This window comes from Caretta caretta, chromosome 26 (assembly GCF_965140235.1).
Source record: "Caretta caretta isolate rCarCar2 chromosome 26, rCarCar1.hap1, whole genome shotgun sequence".
In the NCBI taxonomy this organism is placed as follows: Eukaryota; Metazoa; Chordata; order Testudines; family Cheloniidae; genus Caretta; species Caretta caretta.
This window is the reverse complement of record NC_134231.1, coordinates 1,352,659-1,377,361: the sequence shown is the minus strand read 5'-3', so window position 1 is coordinate 1,377,361 and position 24,703 is coordinate 1,352,659. Positions and strand designations below refer to the sequence as shown.

The 24,703-nt window shown below is 48.2% G+C and overlaps 2 protein-coding genes across 6 annotated transcripts in view; both read left to right on the top strand.

Moving 5' to 3' along the window:
• The window catches only part of LOC125626411 (disintegrin and metalloproteinase domain-containing protein 32-like), a 42,579-nt gene extending 24,047 nt beyond the window's left edge, over positions 1-18,532 (top strand). For 2 of the 5 annotated variants that reach the window (XM_048829343.2, XM_048829340.2), the window contains 8 exons: positions 305-503; positions 2,230-2,335; positions 4,648-4,831; positions 5,144-5,224; positions 5,627-5,735; positions 6,982-7,138; positions 17,076-17,108; positions 18,227-18,532. In XM_048829343.2, coding sequence (XP_048685300.2) covers positions 305-503; positions 2,230-2,335; positions 4,648-4,831; positions 5,144-5,224; positions 5,627-5,735; positions 6,982-7,138; positions 17,076-17,108; positions 18,227-18,233 — 876 coding nt within the window. In that variant the 3' untranslated portion in view covers positions 18,234-18,532. The other 3 variants (XM_048829342.2, XM_048829339.2, XM_048829341.2) reach the window with 2 other exon arrangements.
• A 3,432-nt stretch (positions 18,533-21,964) lies between these two features.
• Positions 21,965-24,703, top strand: part of IDO1 (indoleamine 2,3-dioxygenase 1) — a 65,211-nt gene continuing 62,472 nt past the window's right edge. The window contains exons 1-2 of the mRNA XM_075123467.1: positions 21,965-24,331; positions 24,463-24,627. The gene's annotated coding sequence lies outside the window, so the exon portion shown is untranslated. The remainder of the gene's footprint in view (positions 24,332-24,462; positions 24,628-24,703) is intronic.

Sequence of the window (24,703 nt, the reverse complement as noted above, 5' to 3'; positions counted from 1 at the left end):
GGGAAAAGAATTCTGACAATATAATTTCAATTTTGTCTTTAATATTTTTATTTGATATTATATTATATAATATTAAAATAAAAATTGTGAAATCAAAATGAAACATTTAAATCAACTTTAAATGATTTTCCCCATGCGATTTTCTTTCATAGAGAAATTTGAAGTGTAGGGGTGTTGTTCCTAATCAGAAGATAGGTATGAAAATCTTGAAATCCTTTGCAAATTTCTGTCCTCCACACAGCTCTAGTTATAACCTTTCTATATGTCATGCACAGGCCTCCTATTTCTGTTTTTTTCCTACTAGTTTGTGCGAAATGGTACATTATGTCGAAGCACTAGCGAAGATGAGTGTGATCTAATAGAGTATTGCAATGGTTCCTCTGCACACTGTACACCTGACTTCTGGGTCATGGATGGACACCCATGCAACCAGAACACAGCCTATTGTTTCAAAGGAGTGTGCCAAACTGCTGATAAACAGTGTAAAAAACTCTTTGGTCAAGGTAATAATGATAGTTATTTGTTTCCAAAATCTAATTCTAGAGACTGCTGTCGTCAGTGTTTCTGCCTTATGAAGGTGGATAATTATTATTTGTCACAAATGACATAATTAGGCACAGATACTTGAGGCAACTTGCCTGGACGCTCTGTGGTCTGTTGGATAAGACTTGGGTTTATTGCATCAAAGATCTGGGTTTTGTTCACAGCTCAGCCACAAACTTTCTCGGTAACTTTGAGTATTTCCCTTAACCTTTTTATGGTTCAGTGACTACGTGGGTAAAATATGGATAACTATATTTTATACCGCTGGTGGTGCTGTGAAGCTTCCTACATAAAATACATGTATGTAGTGCAGAGATTTATTAAGACCAGTCAGTGTAAAGGGTGAGACTAGAACTCATGACTACCTGTATCCTAGCAGCCTGCACATTCCCCTAAGTCCAGATGGCATTTTGGTTGGGGGGAGTAGAGAGGAGATAATGGCAGTGGTATTTTGGTATGAAGAGTTTTTGGTTTTTTTAACCATATCATAGACTTTCTAAAATCATTTAAGTTGCTTTGGTTGGTTTGGAACAATTAGAAGGCCTGGTTAATTCACTCTGAAGCTAATTTAGCTTCAGGTTAGCCTGTAAATTAGAACATTTCCTATTATGTATGTGACTGAACAGAGTTTCTAGTGGCCTTAAGTGTGTTATCTTACACGCACATTTTATGAAAATTAGAAAGATGCATACCACACATTAAGGCTATCATGCAAAGTGTTTTGCAAGCATAACTATAGCAGTTGTTGTAAACATTATTATATTAGTAACCCTAATGAGATGATCTGATGGTTCTTTGCCATCCTTGTCCAGGCTGATCTGGTTCATAAAATGCTGTCAACCTGCAGCTGCAAGGCCCCCTACTCCATCAGGGACAGGTTATTAACTCCTGTTGTATGGAATAAAAGCTGCTTCATGCCGACTCTTGTGATAATGACTGGAGCCCTTTCCTTGTCCCTAACTGGAACACATCACAGGTTCCACATGAAGGCCTGGTTAAATCCCTGTGAAGCTAATTTAGCTTCAGAAACTTGCTGAGGATACTCCAGGTTAGCCTGTAAATTAGAACATTTCCTATTATATATGTGACTGAACAGAGTTTCTAGTGGCCTTAAGTGTGTTATCTTACACCCACATTCTCCATATCTTCTGTTTAATAGGAAATCTCCATACCTATTCCTTTAACTCCAGAAACAACTTACACACATTTTTGACACATTTCCAATGGTTGTCAAACACTCTCAGTACCACACCTGAGACACATACCTTCCTATAGTAGAGCACTGGACTGGCTTGAGGTTCTGCTGATCTAGGTGAATAGATACCTCTACCAATCTATAGTCACCCAAATAAATAATTCCTGTACTTTTTTCTGCCACTAATTTTTGCTGCTCTAGGCAACTGCCTGTTCTGCCTGTGTCTTGAGGTCAGCCTTGGCAGAGCATTTTGGGACTTATGAAAAAGAGACGGTCACCCACTTGTTCTAGGAGGAGGCCATGACTGAATAGCTGTGAAGGAAGCCCGAGTTTGGCTTGAAGCAGCCCTGTGTCTATGACCTGCAAAGTAGACTCGACAGTGCAGAGAACAATTCTGCACTGGCATGTGCTAGGTGTTCCAGCAAAGCATTTTCCAACTCTGACTTCTATAAGTCTATGACGAAGTCTAATCAATGTTATTGTATTTGCAGCTTCAAAAAGTGGCTCTCTCGCATGTTATGAAGAAATTAATGGTCAAAAGGATAGGATGGGACACTGCGGCTCCAATCAGGACGGTTACCAGGCTTGCGAATGGAAGTATGTTTTGAGAAATAGAAATGTCTCCCTATAGGGAGAAGTACAAGATGAAGCATGGCATCTTGGCTGATTGTGTTGAAAGTAACTTGGATTTTGAAAATTTTTATCCGGTTTGTTTCTGAACTTTTACTATATGTAAACAGCTGCTGGCCTGTTTTCCCAGCTCAGAAAGAGTTCACTGCCATGCCCATGTTTTTTTTCAGGGCACAGCTTTATTCTTTAGCAGAAAACTCAGGCAAAGTATCAAACCAAAACAGTTTCTCTGCCCACCATAGGCTACAGCTCCTACAGGCTTTTTCCCCATTTGGTTCTCTCAGTACTGAAAGGAGGACACACCATGCACTTCAATCCCTCTGCTTCAGGTTCTATTGCAGGAGCCTCTCTCCTACCTGAAGCGCCTCTTCAGCGAAAAATGTCATTCCTAACCAGTGACCCAGAGAGTCCTTGCAAACATAACCACTTTATTTCAAGCAGAAGTCTGAGTAGATTGGTGGACTTTGCAGCATACCCTGAAGAGTCAAGACTAGCAAATTCTACTCCTGGGGAAATTGTGCGCCACTGCGCATGCATAGAATTAATGTCCCCTGCAGATTTGCTTCCCTGCAGAAAAATGACTTTCTGATGGGGAAGCAAAGGGAGCAAAAAAGAGTGGTCATGCAACCCTCCCCAGCTGTATGTTTCGGGGTGCCCAGGGAACTGGTAGAGAGGTATTTCACTGTGGGGCTGGGGAAGACCTGGCTGGTGGCTCCTACCCTGCACCATGCTCCGCTGCTAGTTCCGGCTGGGCTAGTGAGGATGAGACTTCCTCTTCCCCTGCACGATCTGGACCCAGGCCAGACCCACCCCCAGATTTCTCCCCCAGCTGCAGGAAACTCTGCAAATTCCTCCCCCCCCCCACCACTTCCTGCACCCATAGCTCCTTAATTGCAGGGGGAGGGATCCCTGTACAGGAAGCTGCTCTCCCATCTGCCCAGCCCCCATGCAGCCAGACCCTCCTGCCAAGCCTCACCCCCCTGCACTCAGAACTCACTCTGATGAGCCTCACTTCCCCTGCACCACCCTGACAAGTCATCTGGACCCCCTCCCTGAGCCTCCCCTGCCAAGCTCAATCTCCCCCCCCAGACCCCCTCCCCGCTGAGCTCCAACCACCTTCATCTGGACCCCCTGCCAGAGTCCCATTACCACTGCACCCAGAACCCCCCAACAAGCCCCTGTGCATCCAGATCCTCCCCACACTGAGCCACCCACACCCAGATTGCCCAATGCAGAACCCTCTCAAACCACACCTGGGTCCCCCCACGCTAAGCCCCTCCACACTTGAATCCTGCCTTGTTGAGCCTGCCTGCCCACATGGAAGGGCAGGGCTCTGGGGAAAGCCTGGTCTTTGTGCTGTGTCAGGGTTGGGTGCAGCCTCACTGCTGAGTCCATGTCCCGGGGGGGCTGCACAGTGATCTCCCACCTTTGTGCTGCCAGTGGCCTATGCTCCCCAGTGCCATGCCAGAGCCTCCATATTTATTTGACAAATAAAATTTGCAGAATTTTAAAATATTGTGCATGGCTTTTTTTTTTTTGCGCAGAATTTTTAATTTTTTGGCGCAGAATGCCCTCAGGAGTAAAATTCACGCTTCATTGGGCCAACACAGGAAACAAATTCCCGCATTGTGGTCCCTCTAGTAAGAACAGCCTGTCCTCAGTCAGTGATATGTAAATCTAGAGACTTCTGGCAAGAAAATATCAGCTATCATTGTCGTATTATGTGGGAAGAAGTGTTCTCTCAGGTGTCCCTCTGGTTTTGCCACAGTATCGGGATGCTTTGGGAAAGTGCTTCACATGGAGGAGGAACCTAGACACTAATTTTTTAAAACCCCTTTTTTTACTGTGCATGGAATATTTCACATGTGCAACAGTCTCTTTGCCTGTGTTTTATATATGTCGTAGCAGTACTTCTTTAAGTAATACATGGGGAATGCAAATTTAATAATAGGCTCTTCAATCTAGCACACAAAGGTGTAACAAAATCCAATAGCTGGAAGTTGAATAGCCAAATTCTGACTGGAAATATGGCACACATTTTTAACAGTAAGGGTAATTAGCCATTGAAATAACTTACCAAGCTTGAGGTGGATTCTCCTGGAGAATCCATCCCAAGCTTGGTGTTTTGCTTGGTGTTTTGCATCAAGGAACCAAAGCAAACCTCTGTACAGAGTATAGTTATCCCTTCTCACAGAAATTATGGTATGCTTGAATATCTAATATTTTGAACTGTCAAATGCCAAATATGTAGTTTTAATTTTCTTCTCATATGTTTGTAGAGATCTCCAGTGTGGGAAGTTAGTTTGTCAATATCCAAGTCATAGACCATTCATTAAGGAAAAGGCTGCTGTCATTTATGCTAGGGTGCAGAATTCCTTATGCATAACTTTAGATTATATGAAGGGGCCTCGAGTGAAGGATCCAATGTTGGTGAAGGATGGTACTCTCTGTGGTAAGCAAAAGGTAACAAATCTTTTTTTTTTAAACGGTTAGCAATGTAAATGTTTTCCATGTAAAAATACACTTTTTTTAGAAGTTGCTACTAATATTGGAGCAGTGATGAGCTGCACTGGCTTACTGAGTTATAAAATTAACTGTTTTGTCCCCTGGTTTACTCTAAACTAACCAAGAACTATTTCCAAATATTTTGAGGTAAAATAGGATCTGGTAAACAGCTTTCTGCTCTTAAACAGCCTGAAAAAGACACTTAAACCTAGAGAATTTTTTTTCTATGCTTTCTGTTGACCTTGAACTGTATTTATGTTTGGGTTTTAGATTTGTATGAACCAGAAATGTGGAGATGCTGCTGTCCTGAAATATAATTGTGATGTAAAGAAAAAATGTAATGACCATGGAGTAAGTAACAGCAACATTATTATAATAATACTGTTTGGATTAATAATATTTTGGATTTGCAGATATTTTTCTTATAAATCGTCAACTGAAAAAGCTACTTTAGGCTGACACTTGGCATGCAAAGTCTTCGTGCCATGGCTGATTGGTTTGGTTTTTCCTGATACTTAGAGTCGTATTCATGGTTTTCTTTATAGACAATAGTCTGTGGTACTTTACATTTGATGTATTTTCTGAAACAGACTGATTAGTTTTTAAGAACTGAGAATGTGGTTATAAAGAAGAGAGATCTCTAAGAGAAACTGTTTCCTAAAAGCATGTATAATGGGATTTCCTCATATTTTGAGACTTCCAACTACAAAGTATAATAAGTAATTAAACAGCATTTTCCCCCTTTTATTTCAGGTGTGCAACAACAGAGGAAATTGTCACTGTAGGTCTGGCTGGCTGCCACCAGATTGCAAAATTTCATCAAAAGGATTTGGAGGGAGTATTGACAGTATTTTCAAAAGTGGTTAGTTATCTTGGAAAATTCTGTACCCTGTGTTGTTGTTTTCCCAGTGCAACATTTAAGAAAATAAGAATGGCCTTTCTGGGTCAGACCAATCGTCCAGCTAGCCCAGTATCCTGTCATCCAGCAGAACAAGAACAATTTATTGAGTGATCCATCCCTGTCGTCCAGTCCCAGCTTCTGGCAATCAGAGGTTTATGGACGCCCAGAGCATGGGGTTGCATCACTGACCACCTTGGCTAATAGCCATTGATGGACCTATTCTCCAGGAATTTATCTAATTCTCTTTTGAACCCAAATATGAGTTCCCCAGGTAGGCTGTGCGTTATGTGAAGAAGTACTTCCTTATATTTGTTTTTAAACCTGATGCTTATTAATTTCATTAGGTGACCTTGGTTCATGTGTTATGTGAAGAGATAAATAACACTCCTTTACTTTCTCCACACCATTCATGATTTTATAGATCTCTATCATAAACTGAACAGTCCCAGTTCTTTTAATCTCTTGTCCTATGGAAACTGTTCCATACCCCGAATCATTTTATTGCCCTTCTCTGTACTTTTCCATTACTAAAAAAAGAAAAAATATCTGAAATATATACCATGGAACAGTTAAGAGTTTGAGTCATAAGGGGAAATGCATAAACTGAGGTTCTACATTTTAAATGTGAAAAAGAAGAGAAAAGTTTAATACTATTCTTTCTTTTTATTTTATTACTTTAATAGTATGGATAACAGCATTTTAATAAACAAATTGCTATTGGATACAAGAAAGTGATCATGTATTATACTATCTTGATTACATACAGTCAACTGGCTGTTATAAAGTAACAATGTGGAATCTAAGACTCTTACTATGACAGATCTGATTTAAAATCTAATCTCAATTACATGTTAAGTGACTTTATTGATCATAGCTGTGCTAATGCATTTCAGTCCTACAATAGAATAGTGTGCTATTCTGGTCCTGAACTACTTTTGAATACCAGCTGGTAATTGTACCATGTTTTGAACATTATTTGCAATCATTCCTTAAAGTATCAAAGTATCTTGCTTGTTCAAAGCATCCTTTTTGAAAGTGTGACAGTTTGGGGAATCTCATGTTTTCAGGTTTCACGTGTCTGCTATGTTCACATTTTTGTTCCATTCCTTTCTGTCACTAACAGGTAAATACAGGATAATGTCTCCTCTGGTTGGAGGCCCCACTTCCCAGATCATAAAGATCTGTGATATATTTCTTTCCTTGATAGATGCAATCACTGACGGACTTTACTGGAACACTTTGAAGAACTGGCTTCTGCTAAGTTTCTGTCTCTTTCTGCCTGTCCTTGTTTGTTCTATCATCATGATTATAAAACGAAATGAATTGAATAGATGCTGCACTAAGGAAGAATCACAAGTTGATGAGTAAGTTTATTTTGTTCACCTGTCTAGTTCTAACCTTTCTTTTAGGGATCTGGAATCTTCCTGGGCACTGGGGAAGGTGGTGAGTTCATGAGCAAGACCATAGGAGTGGAATAGTTGAGTGGTGCTGTAATGGGCACACTTGTTGTGATGCCTCCTCATGGCTGGGTCTAGGGATCAGCTCTCATCAGGTCTAGCACCTCCTTCCATTGCTTGTTTGGCCCGTGGCAGCTCCAGCTCTCTATTTGTGACTCAGCCCTCCTGCTGGGTCACTATAGTCTTCCTCTTCCAGGGGTATCAAAGTCCCACTGGACAAACTGTCTGTCTGAAGTCTCAGGCAGTCTTCTGATCCACTTCTGTGTCACTTTCCCAGTGGCTTATAGGGGAACCTGTGCCTGCCCACTACTTCAGGTCCTAACCCAGGGACTCTATGCCCAACAACCACAGTCTGCTCAAATGCCAACCCTGTTGCTGTTCCCCTGGATTCCCTCCTACCTCTCTTCTCAATCTTCTGGATCACCTCTTGGTTAATACTAGTACTTCCTACACTCCCCCATGCCTACCTAATCCCTCCTATCTTCTTGCCAAAGTCTGTAGCCCAAGGCAGGATTGAAGGACTAAGATCTTGTCTACGCTACAGGGGAAATTCGATCTAAGTTACGCAATTTGAGTTACGTGAATAGCGTAACTCAAATCGACGTAGCTTAGATCTACTTTCTGCGGGGGTCCACGCTATGCGATGTCGATGGGAGATGCTCTCCCATCGACTCCCCCTATTCTTCTCGATCCGGTGGAGTACAGAAGTTGACGGGAGAGCGATCTGCAGTCGACTTTAGCGGGTCTTCACTAGACCCACTAAATCGACTGCCGATGTCTACAGTTACTGACGAGCGGCAATGGATGCAAGCCCTTATAGAACTGCTCCTTGTACTTAGCCAACTTACCCTTCTCTAGAGAGTGACTTTAGAGCTCCTCCGTGCAGCCATCTTCTTGTACTTCCAACTTCCTCTCTTTCTAAGGCCTTGTCTACACTGCAAAGTTTTGCTGGCAAAAGTTGTACCGCTTTAATTAAAACCACTGTTGCATGTCCACATTAGCTCCTTGTGTCAGCAGAGTGCATCCCCTCTAACAGCTCTTGCATCACCTGAGAGCAGTGCACTGTGGTAATTATCCCACTATGCAACTGGCTGCAGAGTGCTTTGGGAAGGGTTTGCGGTGCCCCATGGGGCAGGTGCAACATTATGTGTTGCAGGTTTCTCAGTCCCATTGTTCCAGGGGCATCCTAATAGATTGTCAGGCGCTTTCACCCCTGAAGTGTGTGTGGGGGAGGGGGGAAGGGAGGGGAGGAGACTGGGGTGCCTGGGGTCAGGGAGACAGCAGGCTGACCCGCCTATTCTGAGGCGGGGGAGGGGGACCTCCCCACATCAGCCGCAGGCTCTGCACAGCACAGCAGTCTCTCCAGAAGCAGCCCGCTCTGCCTGCCTGTGGTTCTGTGATTCCCTCTGAGTTCTCCCACAATCTCCTCAGCTGCTGGAAGCGGCATCCTGAGCAAATCTGGGAGCTTTCGGTGCTGAGGAATGTCGAAGCAGCACAGCATTTCCTTCCTTTTCTCCCTCCCCCCACTTCTCCAGCTCCCTGCAGCAGCAGTCTGCCTGCTACTGTGTTCCTTGTGCAGGGAAGAACAGGACCATTCCACATTCTTGATTTGCTCTTTTTTCCCCAAAGGAAGCAGCAAGCTCAGCTGTCAGATATTTCTGAGTGCTTTGAAAGGGGTGGGGTGCATGCCTGCAGGGCAGCAGAGATCAAAACAGTGAGCAGAGCGGTCACGGCAGGCATTGTGGGATACTGGTGGAAGCCAGTTCTGTTCACAAAACAAACAGTAGTGACTACACTGACACTTTGCCGCAAAGAGCTTTATGCCGTTGTGGGTCACAACAGAGAATACCAAATTCAGGACAAACTGCTGAGAAATAGGGCAGGCTCACCCCAAACAGGTGGTTCTTCAAGTGCTTGTTCATGTCCATTCCAATCAGGTGTGCGCGCGCATGTGCATGTTGGCCGGAAGATTTTTTCCCTAGCAGCATCCGTCGGGTCGGCCCGGGCGCCCCCTGGAGTTGCGCCCTCATGGTGCCTAATATAGAGCTCTGGCGACCCGCCACCCCTGCAGTTCCTTCTTACTGCCAGTGATGGTGGCTGGAACTTCCCTTAGCTCTTGCTCAGCAAGCTCATTCTTTCTCTGGTTGTATACAGTTAGTTAGTTAATGTTCTTAGTGTAGAGCTTGTTGGGGTTCCCTCCTCCCTGGAACCGTGGTATGCTGCGATCCCCGGGTTTTAAAAACTGTGTGGCCTGCGCGAAGCGCAAGCCGAAGAGTGTTTTGCACTCGTTGTGTTTATGGTGCCTGGGGGAGACCCATCAAAAAGATCACTGTAAGATCTGCGGTGAGTTCTGTCAGAGAACTCTTAAAGAAAGGGAACAGCAGCTCAAGGTGATCCTCGTGGAGGCAGCTCTACACCCCCACTCCGACCTGGGCTCAGGGGACCTGACCCCTAATACGTCATCCTCGACGTGGAGCGCCCCGGCACTGTCGTTGAGCTCGGTGCCGAGAAAGGACCCCTCCCAAGATGCTCGGCAGCAACATGGCTCCTCACGTGGCCCGTCTGATAGTAGGCACCGTTCCCACTTGCCGGTGCCTCTAAAGAAGAAGCTGGACAATTGCTCCTCTCTGGCTAAACCAAGAGACGTGAGACCCCCAGGCAGGCCACTCCTCTGGATCTCCTGCCGGGGCCGTGTCGACTCCTGCCCAAGTGAGGCAGTCGAGTCCGGCCCTGCCTTGGTCGCCGGTGCCTACACAGCAACTACAGCTCCCTTCGACGCCAGAAGTTTATCAAGCTACTCAGGACCTCCTGCATCTTACGGCGCCGTTCTCGCCCACCAGGAGGGAGGAACCTTCAGCACTGGCGGACCTGCCCCATTCTCCAGTGCAGTGGAAGGGGAAGCCGGCTATGATGACGAGGTGCTCCCCCTCGCCATATCCCTTGGCGCCAACTCACTCGGACAGAGAGCCTACCCGCTCCCCGAGCTCTCGACATTCGAGGCACCGAGGATTGGCTCCTCTGTGGTCTTCAGTCTCAGACCTCGGAGTCAGAGTCTGACTCCTATAGCTCTGGGAGGAGCAGAAGTCGCAGATCGAGGTCTGGGAGAGACAGGAGAGAGCCCCAGACATGGCCTCCACAGTGGCAGAACCCACCTCAGTGGCCCTTATGGACCCCTTGGGCCTTTCACCAAGGACGGAGGAACCCAGGGTCACTGCTCTGCGATGTCTTCCGTGTCCTCAGCCACCTTCGTTCCGCCATCCACTGTGCACCTGCCTTTGGCACCTGCAGTCCCGACGCCTCCGCCTCTGGCACTGTCGTCGACTATGGCACCGTGCTTGGCTCTGACCTTGGCATCGCCCTTGGCAGCGTCTTCACACACGTCTCACATGCTGGCACCGTTGTCGACGTTGACCTCGATGCCAGTACCGGCAGCCCCGGTGCCGATGTCAGCACCTGGCCCTCCACTTCCCTTGGCTCCTGTGAGCGTGCAGACACAGCTCCCTCCCGTCATACTGACGGCGGGGCCAATGTGTGCGCCGATGTCTACAGCCCTGGCACTCTCGGTGGCGCCACTATCACCAATGCTTCCCCGAGAGTCTCTTGACCCTTCAGGGGTGGATGACAGGGAGTTTCCACTTCTAGTAAATGTTTCCTCCTCTTCGTCATCGGACGAAGCATTGGCGGGGACAGCCATAGCCCCTGCTTTAGAGGACAACAGGGTGCTGCAGCAGTTGCTGCGTAGGACCGCCCAGGGTCTGGGCATTAAGGCCGAGGAGGTGATAGAGGAGGCTGATCCCATGGTGGACATCCTAGTACCCTCCAGACCCTCGCGTATCGCCCTTCCACTTATAAAGACCATTGTGGATGCCACTAAGACCCTGTGGCAGACGCCAGCTTCCTTGCCACCCACTGCCAAGCACAACGAGAGGCATTATTTCGTGCCCTTCAGGCATTATTTCGTGCCTTCGAGCATTTGTACTCTCACCCACCTCCTGACTTGCTGGTGGTCGATGCAGCTAACCAGCGTGAGAGACAGGGCTTCCAAGGACCCTCTGCAAAAAACCGGGATGCTAAGCGACTAGACCTTGTGGGGAGAAAGGTCTACTCTACAGGGGGTTTGCAGCTCCGTATCGCGAACCTACAGGCCATTGTAAGCAGGTATTCGTATAACACCTGTGTGGCAATGGCAAAGTTTACGGCGCTTGTCCCTTCGGACTCCCGGACTGAGTTCACAGCCTTGGTGGAGGAAGGCAAGCTAGTCTCCCGTGCTTCCCTAGAGGCCACATTAGACACTGCAGATGCCACCACTAGGGTTGTGGCGATAGGGGTAGCTATGAGGAGGGGTGCTTGGCTCCAAGTTTTGGGGTTACTCTATGAGGTCCAGCAAACTGTTCAGGACCTTCCATTTGAGGGTGACGCCCTTTTTTTTTTATCTGAATTTTCAGATAAGAGGCTGTACAGCCTGAAAGACTCTGACACCCTCAAGTCCTTGGGCCTGCATACCCCCTCCACGCAGCAGAGACACTTCCGCCCGCAACCTCCTCAGAGATTCCAGCAGCAGAACCGACAGGACGGTTCTCGGAGGAGGAACAGGAGTGGCAGGAGGAGGCAACACCCATCCTCGAGCCAGGGCTCTGGCCAGCCCAAACCGCCCTCTGGCCCTAAACCAGCCTTTTGAAGGTGCGGTCGAGGACGGTGCACCAGATCATGAACTGGATCTAACCTGCCTTACCTTTTCCTCCCGACTATCCCCTTTCTACCATGCATAGTCCCGTATCACCTTGGACCGCTGGGTGCTTTGCACAGTAGAGAGGGGATACTCCATCCAATTTTGTGCCCTCCTGCAGTTCCACCCCCCTTCCCCGTCCCTCTTCAGGGACCTTCTCACAATCTTCCTCTCATACAGGCGGTGCAGTTGCTCCTGTCACTAGGGGCAGTGGAGGAGGTTCCTCTGGAGCACAGGGGCGAGGGTTTCTATTCCCAGTATTTCCTAATACCAAAAGCCAAAGGCAACCTCAGGCCTATCCTGGACCTGCAAGAGCTCAACAAGTTTGTGAAGAAACTCAAGTTCCGCATGGTCTCCTTGGCCTCCATCGACTTGAAGGACGCATATTTTCACATTGCAATCTCTCAACCACAGGAAGTTCCTCAGGTTTGTGGTCAATGGTTTCTCACTACCAATTTACTGTCCTCCCGTTCGGCCTGTCAGCAGCGCCTCAAGTATTCACCAAGTGCAAAGCAGTCGTCGCCGTGTTCTTGCGGAGGCATCAGGTACAGGTGTTTCCGTACCTCGACTGGCTGATCAAAGGCCGCTCCAGGATCCAAGTGGAAACTCAGGTCATATTTATCAGAGCTACCTTTGAGAACCTGGGTCTGCTCCTAAACGAAGCAAAATCGACTGTGTCTCCCATCCAGAGGATAGAGTTCATAGGGGCAGTACTGGACTTGACCCAAGCCAGGGCATTCCTCCCACAGGTGAGGCTCCAAGCCCTCAACAACATGATTTGGGGAGTCATGCAGTTTCCCACCACTACGAGAAACTGCCTGAAGCTTCTCTGGCACATGGCAGCCCGTACATACGGGGTATGACATGCCAGACTCAGGCTTCGGCCGCTCCAGTCTTGGCTAGCATCAATTTATCACCCAGCCCGGGACAACTTGGACAGGATCGTGACCCTGCCTCGCCCTATCCTCGATTCGCTCTGGTGGTGTATCGATGCCCAGCAGGTGTGCTCAGGGGTTCCCTTTGCTGCCCCACAGCCATCCCTGTTGTTGGCGACGGACACATTGGACTTGGGCTGGGAAGCTCATTTGGGGGACCGCAGAAATCAAGGCCTCTGGTTGCAAGCAGATCTGCATTTCCACATCAATGTCAAAGAGCTCAGAGTGGTGTGCCTGGCGTGTCAAACATTCCGCCCTTACCTAATTGGACAATGTGTATCAGTCATGACGGACAATACGACTGCAATGTTCTATATCAACAAACAGGGGTGCACGCTCCTCTCCCATGTGCCAGGAAGCCCTTATGCTCTGGGACTTCCGGGTAGAACATTCAATCCACCTACAGGCGTTGTACCTCCCCGGGATTCAGAATGAGCTAGCAGACCACCTCAGCAGGTCGTTCCACGGCCACGAGTGGTCCCTTCGCCCGGACGTTGCAAATTCAATCTTCCAGAGGTGGGGATTTCCCCTGATGGATTCGCCATGCGACGCAACAGGAAGTGCCAGCAGTTCTGCTCCTTCCAGAATCACAGCACAGGCTCCACCACGGATGCGTTCCTCTTCCATTGGGGAGGTGCTCTCCTGTACGCCTTCCCACCGATACCGCTCGTTCACAAGGTCCTGCTCAAGATCCGCAGAGATCGTGCTCAGGTCATACTGATAGCACCGGCTTGGCCCCGTCAGCGCTGGTACACTTCCCTCCTAAACATGTCGGTAGAAGCCCCGATTACCTTGCCGCTCTCCCCGGACCTTCTCACACAAGATCACAGACGTTTCCAACACCCAAACCTTCAGTCGCTCCATCTTACAGCATGGAAGCTCCATGGTTGAATCTGTCAGAATTTTCCTGTTCAGACCAGGTCAGACAGGTCCTCCTTGGCAGTAGGAAACCCTCGACGAGGGCCACGTACCTTGCGAAGTGGAAGAGATTTTCAGATTGGAAAAGCGCAGCGCGACTTGCCCTCGACGCTAGCCTTGGTGCCGCACATTCTAGACTACCTTCTACATCTGGAGCAGGAAGGTCTCTTGTTGCCTTCTATAAGAGTGCACTTGGCTGCCATCTCGTCCTTCCACCCGGGCATACAGGGCCACTCGGTTTTCGCTAACCCTATGATTGGCCGATTGCTAAAGGGGCTCAACAGGTTGTACCCTCATGTCTGTCAACCAGTCCCTGCCTGGGACCTCAACTTGGTCCTCTCTAGGCTCATGGGGGGGGGGCCCTTTGAGCTTTAGCAACATGCTCTCTGCTCTCTCCTACAAGGTTGCGTACCTGGTGGCAATAACCTGGGCCAGGAGGGTGTCTGAGCTCAGGGCCCTGACTTCAGACCCGCTCTACAACGTGTTCTGTAGGCTTGCACAGGCTTCATTGATGGCATTCCTGGCTAAAGTTCCCACCCAGGAAATCTGCGGAGGGGCAACATGGTCTTCTATGCACACTTTTGCTGCACATTGTGCAATCACCCGGCAGCCAGAGATGATGCGGCCTTCAGAAGAGCAGCACTCCAATCAGTGGACAGCTCTGACCCCACCTCCTAAATTTGGCTTGGGAGTCACCTGATTTGGAATGGACATGAACAAGCACTCAAAGAAGAAAAAACGGTCACTCACTTCTCATAACTGTTCTTCGAGATGTGTTTGTTCATGTCCATTCCAATACCCACTCTCCTACCCCCGTCGGAGTAGCCAGCAAGAAGGAACGGAAGGGGTGGCGGGTCGGCAAGGCTCTATATTGGGCACCATGATGGCACGACTCCAGGAGGCGCCCAGGCCGACCCCCGATGGATGCTGCTAGGGGAAAAATCTTTTGGCCAACGTGCACGTGCGCACGCACGCACCTGATTGGAATGGACATTAACAACACATCTCAAAGAACAACAGTTGCGAGAAGTGAGTAACTGTTTTTTATTCCTCCATAAGATCTACCAAACCAGCAATGAAAGTAAACTTCTGTCTCACCACACTGGCTAACAAGAAATCCGGAAAGCAGTTTCCTTAGGCATTCCAGTCCTTGCATCACCACCAAAAACGCTGGATTTAAAGATGTGTGGTTCTTTAAAACCAGGCTCATCAAACAAAATGTTCTTCTGATCCCAAAGGACCAGCCACACACCCAGGTCAATATAAACTCAGATCTTACTCAATCACGCTGTTGCCAATCCTTTAGTATCTAAAATCCTAAAGGTTTATTTACAGAAAGAAAGAAAAGTGAGTTAAAATCGGTTAAATGAGTCAAATACATACATTAATTGCAAAGTTCTTGGTTTAGGCTTGTAGCAGTGAACCAGTGCTGGCTTAAGTCAAGTCTCTGGGTGCTTCCAAGTCATTGGAAGGTCCTCAATTCCTTGGTTAGAATGCCTCCATTTGTATAAGTTCATAGTCCAAGAGGCTTGAGCAAGAAAGAGACTGGAGCAGGATAGAGACAAAATGGAGATGTTTCCAGTGCCTTTTATATCTTCTGCCATGTGAGGGAATCCCATTGTTCTTACTGTGGAAAATTACAGTAACAAGATGGTGTTTGAACTCGCATGGACAAGTCACATGTCCATGCATGATTTTGCCTCGTCACAGCAGGAAAGTCCATTAAGAGTAGATAGGCGTCTTCCATTGTAAGTTAAGTGTTCTTTAATGGGCCATTCTACTTGAATAGTTCCTTCAAGATGTGCAGGCTAAATACCTTGTGGGCAAACATTTGAAATATAGGGATAGAGCCAATACTCATAACTTCACATACAAAAATGATACATACAAATAGCATAATCATAACCTTTCCATAGGCACCTTACTTGACAACCTTTGTACAAGATTTGTTGCAAATATATAACAGTGGTTACAACAATGATCTATACGGTCCTATTTTAATCAGATAATATCACAGCCTCTCATTGAGGTGGTTTTATTTTGTCAAGTGTGTACATCTCCTGTTTTGTCAGCGAAAGGCTTTGTATAGGGAGGTAGACACACAGGTGCATATTGGAAAGTACTTGTTCTTTAAAGTGTGTAGGGCATAATAGATGGAATTTCCAGGCTGACTCTTTCAACAGTGGATGTGAGAGATACACAAAAGGTTGGTCCGGCACCAAGGCGACTTTCTTAAGGTAAAATGAAACCAGTAGAAAAGAGTGAAAGAAGTAAAGGATAAATGTCCTTGCTACAAATGCTAGTAGCATACTGAATGTTTTCAGGAAGTGTGATATAACCAGAATGATAGAGACTTGGTTAAACCAAGACATTCAGTTGGGAGATGAAATTAATAATAAAGAAAGTTTACTGAAGGGGCATAAAAACAAAGCAAGATGAGGGGTTGCAGTACAGGAAACCTTGTTTACAGAAGGAGATGCTATACAACCCTGCTAAATGGAAGCTCAATTATATCCTTGAGGTTTTCAAAGTTGGATGGGATACTTTTACTTTACTGCACTCCAGGGCCAAACCCCTGTTTATACCAACTATTTTTGTGTCTCCCCAAATGTTAGGATACATTTATTTATTCTTGATTAGAGTTTTGGTTACACAGCACAGACCATTTGGATTGAAGAATAAGATAAAAATAGATGATCCTTGGTTGTTCTCTAGATTTCTTGGAGAAATTAGATGGGAGACTAGAAGGTGTTTCTACAGATAACCCGGACCTTGTAAAAATAATGTTGTGAAGAAGTGGCGCGGGCTGCAGGGACATGCTGGCCTTAACACTGCTGTCCTCTCAAGATGGAATCAACCATAATTCCATCAGGTTGTAAATTCTGATGAGTTTCTGTAGAAAGAATTATAACAGCAAAATACTGGACTTCAGAAAATAAAACTCTCTGAGAATGCAAAAGGAGTTAAAGAAAATTGTTTGAATTCAGTAATACCTGCAAAAAGCACTTAAGATACAAACAAAGACTACATGTTCCAATAAAAACTGAAACAGTGTAAAAGGCAACAAAAACCCACAGGGCTAAATAGGAAGGTAAAGAGAAGCATGTAAGGCCATTTTAGCACTGCGGAGAATGAGAGCGTGTCCTCTGGTTAAAGAGAGAGCCACACTACTTGGGTAAAAGTAATCTTCACAATAAATTTACTGTATGCTGAAGAGCTACGAGACTATGTGTATGTACTCATAGCACTCTGTTTTATAATCTAGATTAGAAGACATGGATCAGTCAGAAAATGTAAGGTAAATTTCACATGTCAGTGCAGTAGAACATGTATCTAGTTTTCTTTTATTTAGAATATGCTTAGTATTTACATGTCAAAATCTGCATTTGATAGTTGCAATGTGACTTTGAAGCACATTTGAACGTTTCATTGCCAACTTGATTTTAAAGTACAGTTTGAAAGAAACAAAATAAGCAATCAAATTCAATGCATTGATACCTTGTGTGGCTAAAACCATGTTCTTTAAATTTACCAACTGTGATTAAGAAAGATAAATTTCATCCCTAAATTATTTAGAAAAGTTAGCAGTCTCTGTAAATAGCTCCTCTACCATATTATAGAATAGTGGTGTTGGGCCAGATTTTTAAAGGTATGTAGGTGCCTAAAGATGCAGATACGCACCTAATGCAACGGCTCTCAAACTTTAGCAACCCGAAGACCCCCATTTTGATTTAAAATTTTTCACGGACCCCCAAGCTCCCCACTCAGCCCCAGGCCCCGCCCCCACTCCACCCCTTCCCCCAAGACCCAACCCCCCCTCTTTCCACCCTCTCCCCCAAGTATGCCCTGTCCCCGCTCCTCCCCCTCCCTTCCAGCGTTTCCTGCACACTGCTGGAGTGATAAGGTACACTTCCGCCTTTGAGAGTGGAGCAAGCTGTGTTCACAATACTCTCAAACACTGTCAGTCTGAGAGTTGTCTCCACCCCTATCATTAAAGTAATAATCTAGCCTGTTTCTTGACTATTTGTCTGAAGATATTTACTAAATTATTTCAAAATTAATCTGATCATCAATATTGGTCACCTGTTGCTGTATTTTTAGTGCTGAACTGTATCCTGCTTCAAGTTCACCACCATGTATCTTTTGAATTCAGCCATAATAAATATGTCGGTCTGTCGGAGGGTAAACTCAAGCCCAGTTATAACATCAAATATAGTTTGCTGTCTGAAGCTAGACTGGTACAAGTGAAAACTACCTTATGATGGAAGTGGGCTTGAGTCTGCCTTCTGACGGACAACAGACATACTTATTAGGGCTAAATTCCCAGCTAAATAATTTGCTTATGTTTCTATGTTTTGTTTTATTCTTGATTCTGTTAACAGCAATATGTTTTCCCCCTTCTTCTGTCTGGCACAGTGTATAGCCAATAACACCAGAAGGCTGGAAATCATTTTAGCAGTCAGTTTAAAGCAGATGGCAAAGTACTTCCAGCATGGAACCTCTGAATGGACAGTGCAACATATAACGAGCTTTTAATTTGGAGTTGTTTTTTTAATTATTCAGGTTAACTATTTCTGTCCCACCATAAAGATTGAGTGTTTTGTTGTGTTTTTTTTTAAGAAAAAAAAAAGTAATAGTACTGTAAAGCAAAGACTGAACTTAAATTTGTTGTATTTGTACATTTTCCTGTACATAACCATTAAATGTATTTACTGATCTCTATCTAGTGGTCTAAATTCATGCCAGACATAGGGCTTGAAAATTGCACTTTTCCATTTGCTAATGATGGGTTTGAAGCTTTTGGCGGTGAGAGTTACTTCACTTTCTGCAGAATTCAAGCTTTCATTTGAGGGTGGGATGTTTCTAGTCCTAGTTGCAAAGACAGCTCGACAGATATAATCAACATAGTGCTCTCTGAGTCTGTCTCTAGACAGCCTGAAACAATAGCTTGGTGTTAGAGGTTTGAGCTCCCACAATCATCTCAAAAGGGTGTTCAATTAACTGTTCTCTCATAAACCACTTAAGGAGCAAACCCCACAAGATGAGGATTCGGAAGAGGCAGGATCATGTCATCACAAGCACTGGCCAGCAGAGCTGGCAAGCATTTGGGGAGAGTATGCTGCATCCTCCTTTAGGGAATGTAGGAGTTCCCAGTGAGAACTCCATTCTGCCTAATGTAGGCTAGTGCCTAGAAGGCATGTATAAGCCCTTAGGAATTCCTGTAGTTTAAATAATTTAGTTTAAAGGGTAGTAATTTGATTACTCATAATAATTGCTCTAGACTTGAGTAGTTTTTTGACCTGACTTCATTATATTTTTTTCTTTGGGCTATTGCAATGAAAATTGAGGAATATTTTCTCTTCTTGCACCTCAACTGTGAACTTTAATGGATTCTCAATTTGCCTAGGAAATGTTTGTAACCTTTTGATTTTGTTTTGGAGGCGTCTTCTACTTATGTAATTCTCAATTGGATGTTAATTACAAAATAATTTTTTTTTAAAAAAAATCTGGAAACAGCTACATATCTTATTTGAGCTGGGTAAATCCAGAAGTTCATGTTACTATTTTGACTTGGATTATTTTTACTGATGTTAAATATTTCTCTAAATGAGGTGAAAGGAGCCTTTTCTGGTGATCTGCAGAATACAATAATTTGAGAACCATGTAGCTGAAGACTGGGCAATTGAACAGAGCATGCTCTCAAACTAGCATAAATTCTACTAATTTAAGCACTTTTAGACTGTCATAATTGCATCCACACTAGAGGGTTTTGTCAGTATAGCTATACTAGTATAAGTACACAGGCAAAACCCTCCTAGCATACACAAGGCCTTACTCGGGGTTTGTCTACACTGGAGCTGGAAGGTGTAACTTCCAGGTAAAGGAGACATACCTGACTAGCTCTGATCTAGCTAGTGCACTAGAAAGAGAAATGTAGCCATAGCAGGACTAGCCACTCCAAGTATGATCCAGTCAGAGACCAAAAGTACATATTCAGGGCAACCAGCCCCTTGCACCACCTTGGCTGCACTTCTGTTTTCAGCATGCTGCTTAACGTGTAGAATTCACACGTTCTAGCTCTAGTACAGACATACCTTCTGTGGCCAGCAAAATGAAGAAACCACAGCTGCTCTCTTTATACATTTGATCATGCAAAAAGAAATCTAATACCCTGCCTTTAGAGACATTAAAACCAGTAATAAAACAAACATTGAAAGGGAAACATCAAAGTTTTCAAAATGCCAATAAGGAGCTATCTCACACAATATATGCAGGGCGACATACCCATGAACCCTGGCTAAGAGTACATCTACACCACATAGGGTGACCAGACAGAAAGTGTGAAAAATCGGGAGAGGGGGTGGGGGCTAATAGGCGCCTATATAAGAAAAAGATCCAAAAACCAGGACTGTCCCTATAAAATCGGGACATCTGGTCACCTTAACACCACAAACCAAGGTACAATTGTGGCAGGGGTAGGTATACCTGCACGAGCTTTAATCCAGCGAGCGCAGGCAACAGTGGAGTGTAGATCTGGGGGCATGGCGCACTGAGGACCCTGGCTAGGTACTGAGGTTGCTAATCTGCACTGGAACCCGATTCTCTGCAATTGTTACCTGTGCCGCGTAAATTAAAGCTGGGTTGGGTGTGCCGGCCTGCCCCTGCTACAATTACACCTTTAAATCAGCGCTGTGGACGGACCGTCTCTTCCATATGCCAGATGGCAAATGTTAGAGTTTGGGCTGTGGCGTGACCGAGCACTGTGGGGGGAGAGGAGACGGCAGAGGTGGGCCTGTCTCTCCCTTGCACGCTGGGAGAGGGGGGCGAGGGCACCGCCAGCACGCTCTGCTGAGGTGCTGCGGCCTCACCCTCTCGCAGGCTGCCTGGGCCAAGCCAGCCCCCCCTTCCACCGTGGGCTCAGCTGCCTGGGCGGAGGTGGAGGCGACGCGAGGGCAGGGGTCTCTGCCTGGCCCCGGGGGACGCAGCGGGGGCTCCCCGGACCCCGGAGAAGCAGGGGGCGGTTGGCCAGGCACCTGGACCCCACAGCGCGCTTGGTAACAGCGGGCGCTGCCGCCGGCGGGAGGGGGTGCAGGGGGGCTGCAGCCCTTGTAGATGGGGGGGCAGAGGGCCAGGCCCCCCACTTTTTAACAGCTGAGGGGGCAGGAGACAGTGGTACCGTACCCCCCCAAACTGATACCCGCTGCAAAGGCTCGCCGGTGGAGGGGTCAGGGGTGACCCTGCTCCCCAAAACTATACCCCATCAAAACGTGGGGGGCATGACTCTCCCCTTTTACAAATGGGGGGCCCTGACCCCCGGTTCCATCACCGGTGGGTGGGGGCAGTTGAGACAGGGGAAGCTACGGGGAGATGCGGAGGGACGAGAAGGGGAAGCCGCGAGGCGGCACGAGCGGGGGGCGGAGCTCGGGTCGGGGGGCGGAGCTCGGGTCGGGCGGCACGAGCGGGGGGCGGAGCTCGGGTCGGGGGGCGGAGCTCGGGTGAGGCGGCACGAGCGGGGGGCGGAGCTCGGGTCGGGGGGCGGAGCTCGGGTCGGGCGGCACGAGCGGGGGGCGGAGCTCGGGTCGGGGGGCGGAGCTCGGGTGAGGCGGCACGAGCGGGGGGCGGAGCTCGGGTCGGGGGGCGGAGCTCGGGTGAGGCGGCACGAGCGGGGAGCGGAGCTCGGGTCGGGGGGCGGAGCTCGGGTGAGGCGGCACGAGCGGGGGGCGGAGCTCGGGTCGGGGGGCGGAGCTCGGGGACTCAAGCCGCAGGCCGGGCGGCAAGCAGGTGCGGTATCATGAGAGGAGGAGGCGACCTGCCCGAGCGGGGAAACGGGCGTCTCCGATTGGGTGGGAATCTGGGTGGGGCTTGTGGGCGGTGGGCGGAGCCTGCAGAAAGGGGCCGGCCCGCGGCCTCAGACGGCGGCAGAGGAGCGGCGCGGCGGCCGCTGTCGGGTCTCCGCGAGCGCGGGGCAGACGGGCCCGCCCCGCCCGAGGAGCCCCCGCCGCGGCGGGACTTGCCCCGCTGGGGCAGCTGGGCGGAAAGGGCCCCCGCGGGCGGGGCCGGGTGGCAGCACTTGCCGGGGAGGGCCGGGCCGGCCGCCTGCGGGCTCCAGGGGCGGGGCGGCGGGAGCCGGCGGCGGGGCCGGGGCAGGACGCAGCCCTGCGCAGGGCACCGGGAAACGTGGTGCCCCAAATCTCCGGGGGCCCTGCGCGGCCGCGGCTTCCCGGGCTCCGGGAGCGGCTCCCGCCCGCCCCGCTGCGGCGCCGAGCGGCCCCCTGTGCGCAGCGGGCGCCCCTCTCCTTGGGGCGGGGGGGAGAGCGCCGGCCTGACCCCCGTAGTACCGTGAGCAGCGGGACCTCCCTGTCCCTAGGGCGCAGGTCCCTTCCCCCTCGGCTCCGTTAGCCGCCCGCGGAGAGTGGCCACCCTGTAGGAAGGGGGCAGGTGACGCCCCTGTGCCTCAGTGAGGAGGCCGAGCTCTGTAATCCCCGTGGTCAGCGTAGAGTTCAGTCTCCCCTTTTGCCGTGGCGGGTTTAAGAACCGTTGGCATGCTACTCGGTGACCTCCCTGTAATCGGGGTCCGGCCCACGGGTTTAGGGCTCGCTTACTAGGCTGGAGGCCAGTGACCTGCCTGTAACTTTGGGTTTTGGTCTTTCCCCTTTTGGCTTTCTCGGCACTGGGGTGCTCCGGCAAGGCAGTCGGGAAGACCGCTCGCTTCACAAGAGTTCAGGTCCGGATTTTCATTCACCGAGGATATTGAGCCCTTAAGTACCTTGAGACCGAGTGACCGCCCTGTAAGTAGGGTTCTTGTCTCTCAGCATGTGAGCTCCAGGTGCTAAACCCTGCTGTCTGGCTAGTCAGCATGGCCCACCCTGTATCTAGGGTTCTTGTCTCTCCCCGTGTGAGCTGTAAGTGGGAAACCGTGCTGTCTGGCTAGTCGGCTGAGCGCCCTGTAAGTAGGGTTCTGGTCTCATTCCTCTCACCTGTGGCATGAGCAGGGTGACCTTTTGTGCCTCTTTTTAATATGCTGGGCCCATAGCCTTTCCCAGTTTGCTCTTTTTCTGTTTTGGGAAGTGCTGTGTCATCTTGTATGTCTGTGCTGGAGAGCGAATGTGATGTGCATGGGTGTGGAAGGTCTTTAGTTATTATTTATTTGTAAATTGCTGCAGCTTCTTTGTTTTTTTTTTTTTTTTGGTTGGTTTGAATGAGCTCTTCCCAGAACTAGAAAAAGAACTGTTGTTTTTTTTGCCCCCCATTTACCTGTATAGTGGCACGATTGATGGTTTGGGTCTCATGCCTTAAGGCTGAAAAGGTGTTTGGGCCCCTTTCTTAAGTTCCTCTAGATCGTGTGATCTCCCTGTATCATCCCCCTCTCCCTTCTGGGGGAATGATGGACTTCCAAGAACCTTAGGTCTGAGGGATCTCCCTGTAACCAAGGTTGAGGTCTCTTGGTATTTATGCTCCATTAAGCCAGCCGTTGAGCGTGGCCACCCTGTAAAGACAAGCCCTGGTCACATCCATGGTTCTCGGTGGAAAGGGAGATTAGAGCTTTCTAATACCTTGAGGATATGACCTCCCTATAATTTGGCTTCAGGTCTCTTTTTTCATTTTGTTACGTTAGCTACCTTGTTTAGCCATTTTCCCGCCCCTCTTCCCCCACCCTGTCTCGAGGGTTTGGGTCTCATCCCTGACCCTCCCAGCTCTTTTTTTAGTACCTTGGCCTTGAGTGGCCGCCCTGTAATTAGGTGGCAGGTCCCATCCCTTGCTTACGGGGCTGAACCCTTTGGGGACCTAGAGCAGCAAGACCTGCCTGCAACTGCAGTTCAGAGGTGTCTCCTTGCTATCTCGTGACTCTTCTCCTTTTTGGCTTTTGAGTCAGAGTGCCTGTCCTGTAAGAAGGGTGCAGGTCACATGAGTGGGGATCGGGAACCAGTGGCAGCCAGAGCAGCGAGACCGCCCTGTAACCACAGTTCAGATCGTTTTCCTCTTTTTCTCTTGGGCTTGTGAACCCTTGACAGGCTGCTCGGTGTGACCTCCCTGACTTCTTCCCTGACTTCTTTCTCGTTTATGTGGGATTAAGGGGGCTGTCTTGGTCCCCCGAGAGCTCCCTGTAACTTAGGGTTTTGGTCTCTAGTCATTATGTTGCTCTTGCAGGCTGGCCAGAGTGACCATTCTGTAATTGGGGCTCAGGTCATGTCCCTCTCGCTTTTGGGGGGAATTCAGGTCTTAATCACGCGGGTCTTTGGGACCTCCCTGTAATCAGGGTTGTGTCCTTCTTCTTCTCTTTTTGCTCTTGTGGGATTATGGCCCTTTAGGATCAGCAGAGGGATCTCCACCACAGTTAGGGTGCGAGTCACATTGGCCCCTTTCATGCTCCAGGCACAGTCCTGGCCCTCTGGAGTGAGTTTCAAGCTCGCCCTGGGTTCTGCAGCGACACCTCCTGGGTTCTGCCTTTTTGATCATCTGAGTCCAGAGAGTCTGCAACAACTGCTGGCGAGTTCAAGGTTCCGTTCAACCCTTTACCTGGTTTGTTGGTTTTTGTTAAACCAGTCAGTACACAGCACCTTGTGTCTGTGACTCTTGCTGTTTAAAGTGCATTTCTCACTAACCCCCCCCCCCCCACCCCAGGCATAACATGCTGCTGATTTATTTCATAGTGAGGAAGCTGCTGGCTCCACAGTAGGGCATCAGTTGAGTCTTTGGCACTTTGGGAGAGTTGGAGGCCTGGGCGTTGAGTGTGCCATCAAAGCACATGATGGGGACAGCTCAGAATTCCCTGCCAGCTATAGGTCGAAGGCTACCTCTGGAGGCAAGAAGACAAGGTAGCAACTTTAATGCGCACTGTTTATATTTGAAGATCTACAGACTGTCTTAATCCTGTCGTAACCTGTCTTGCAC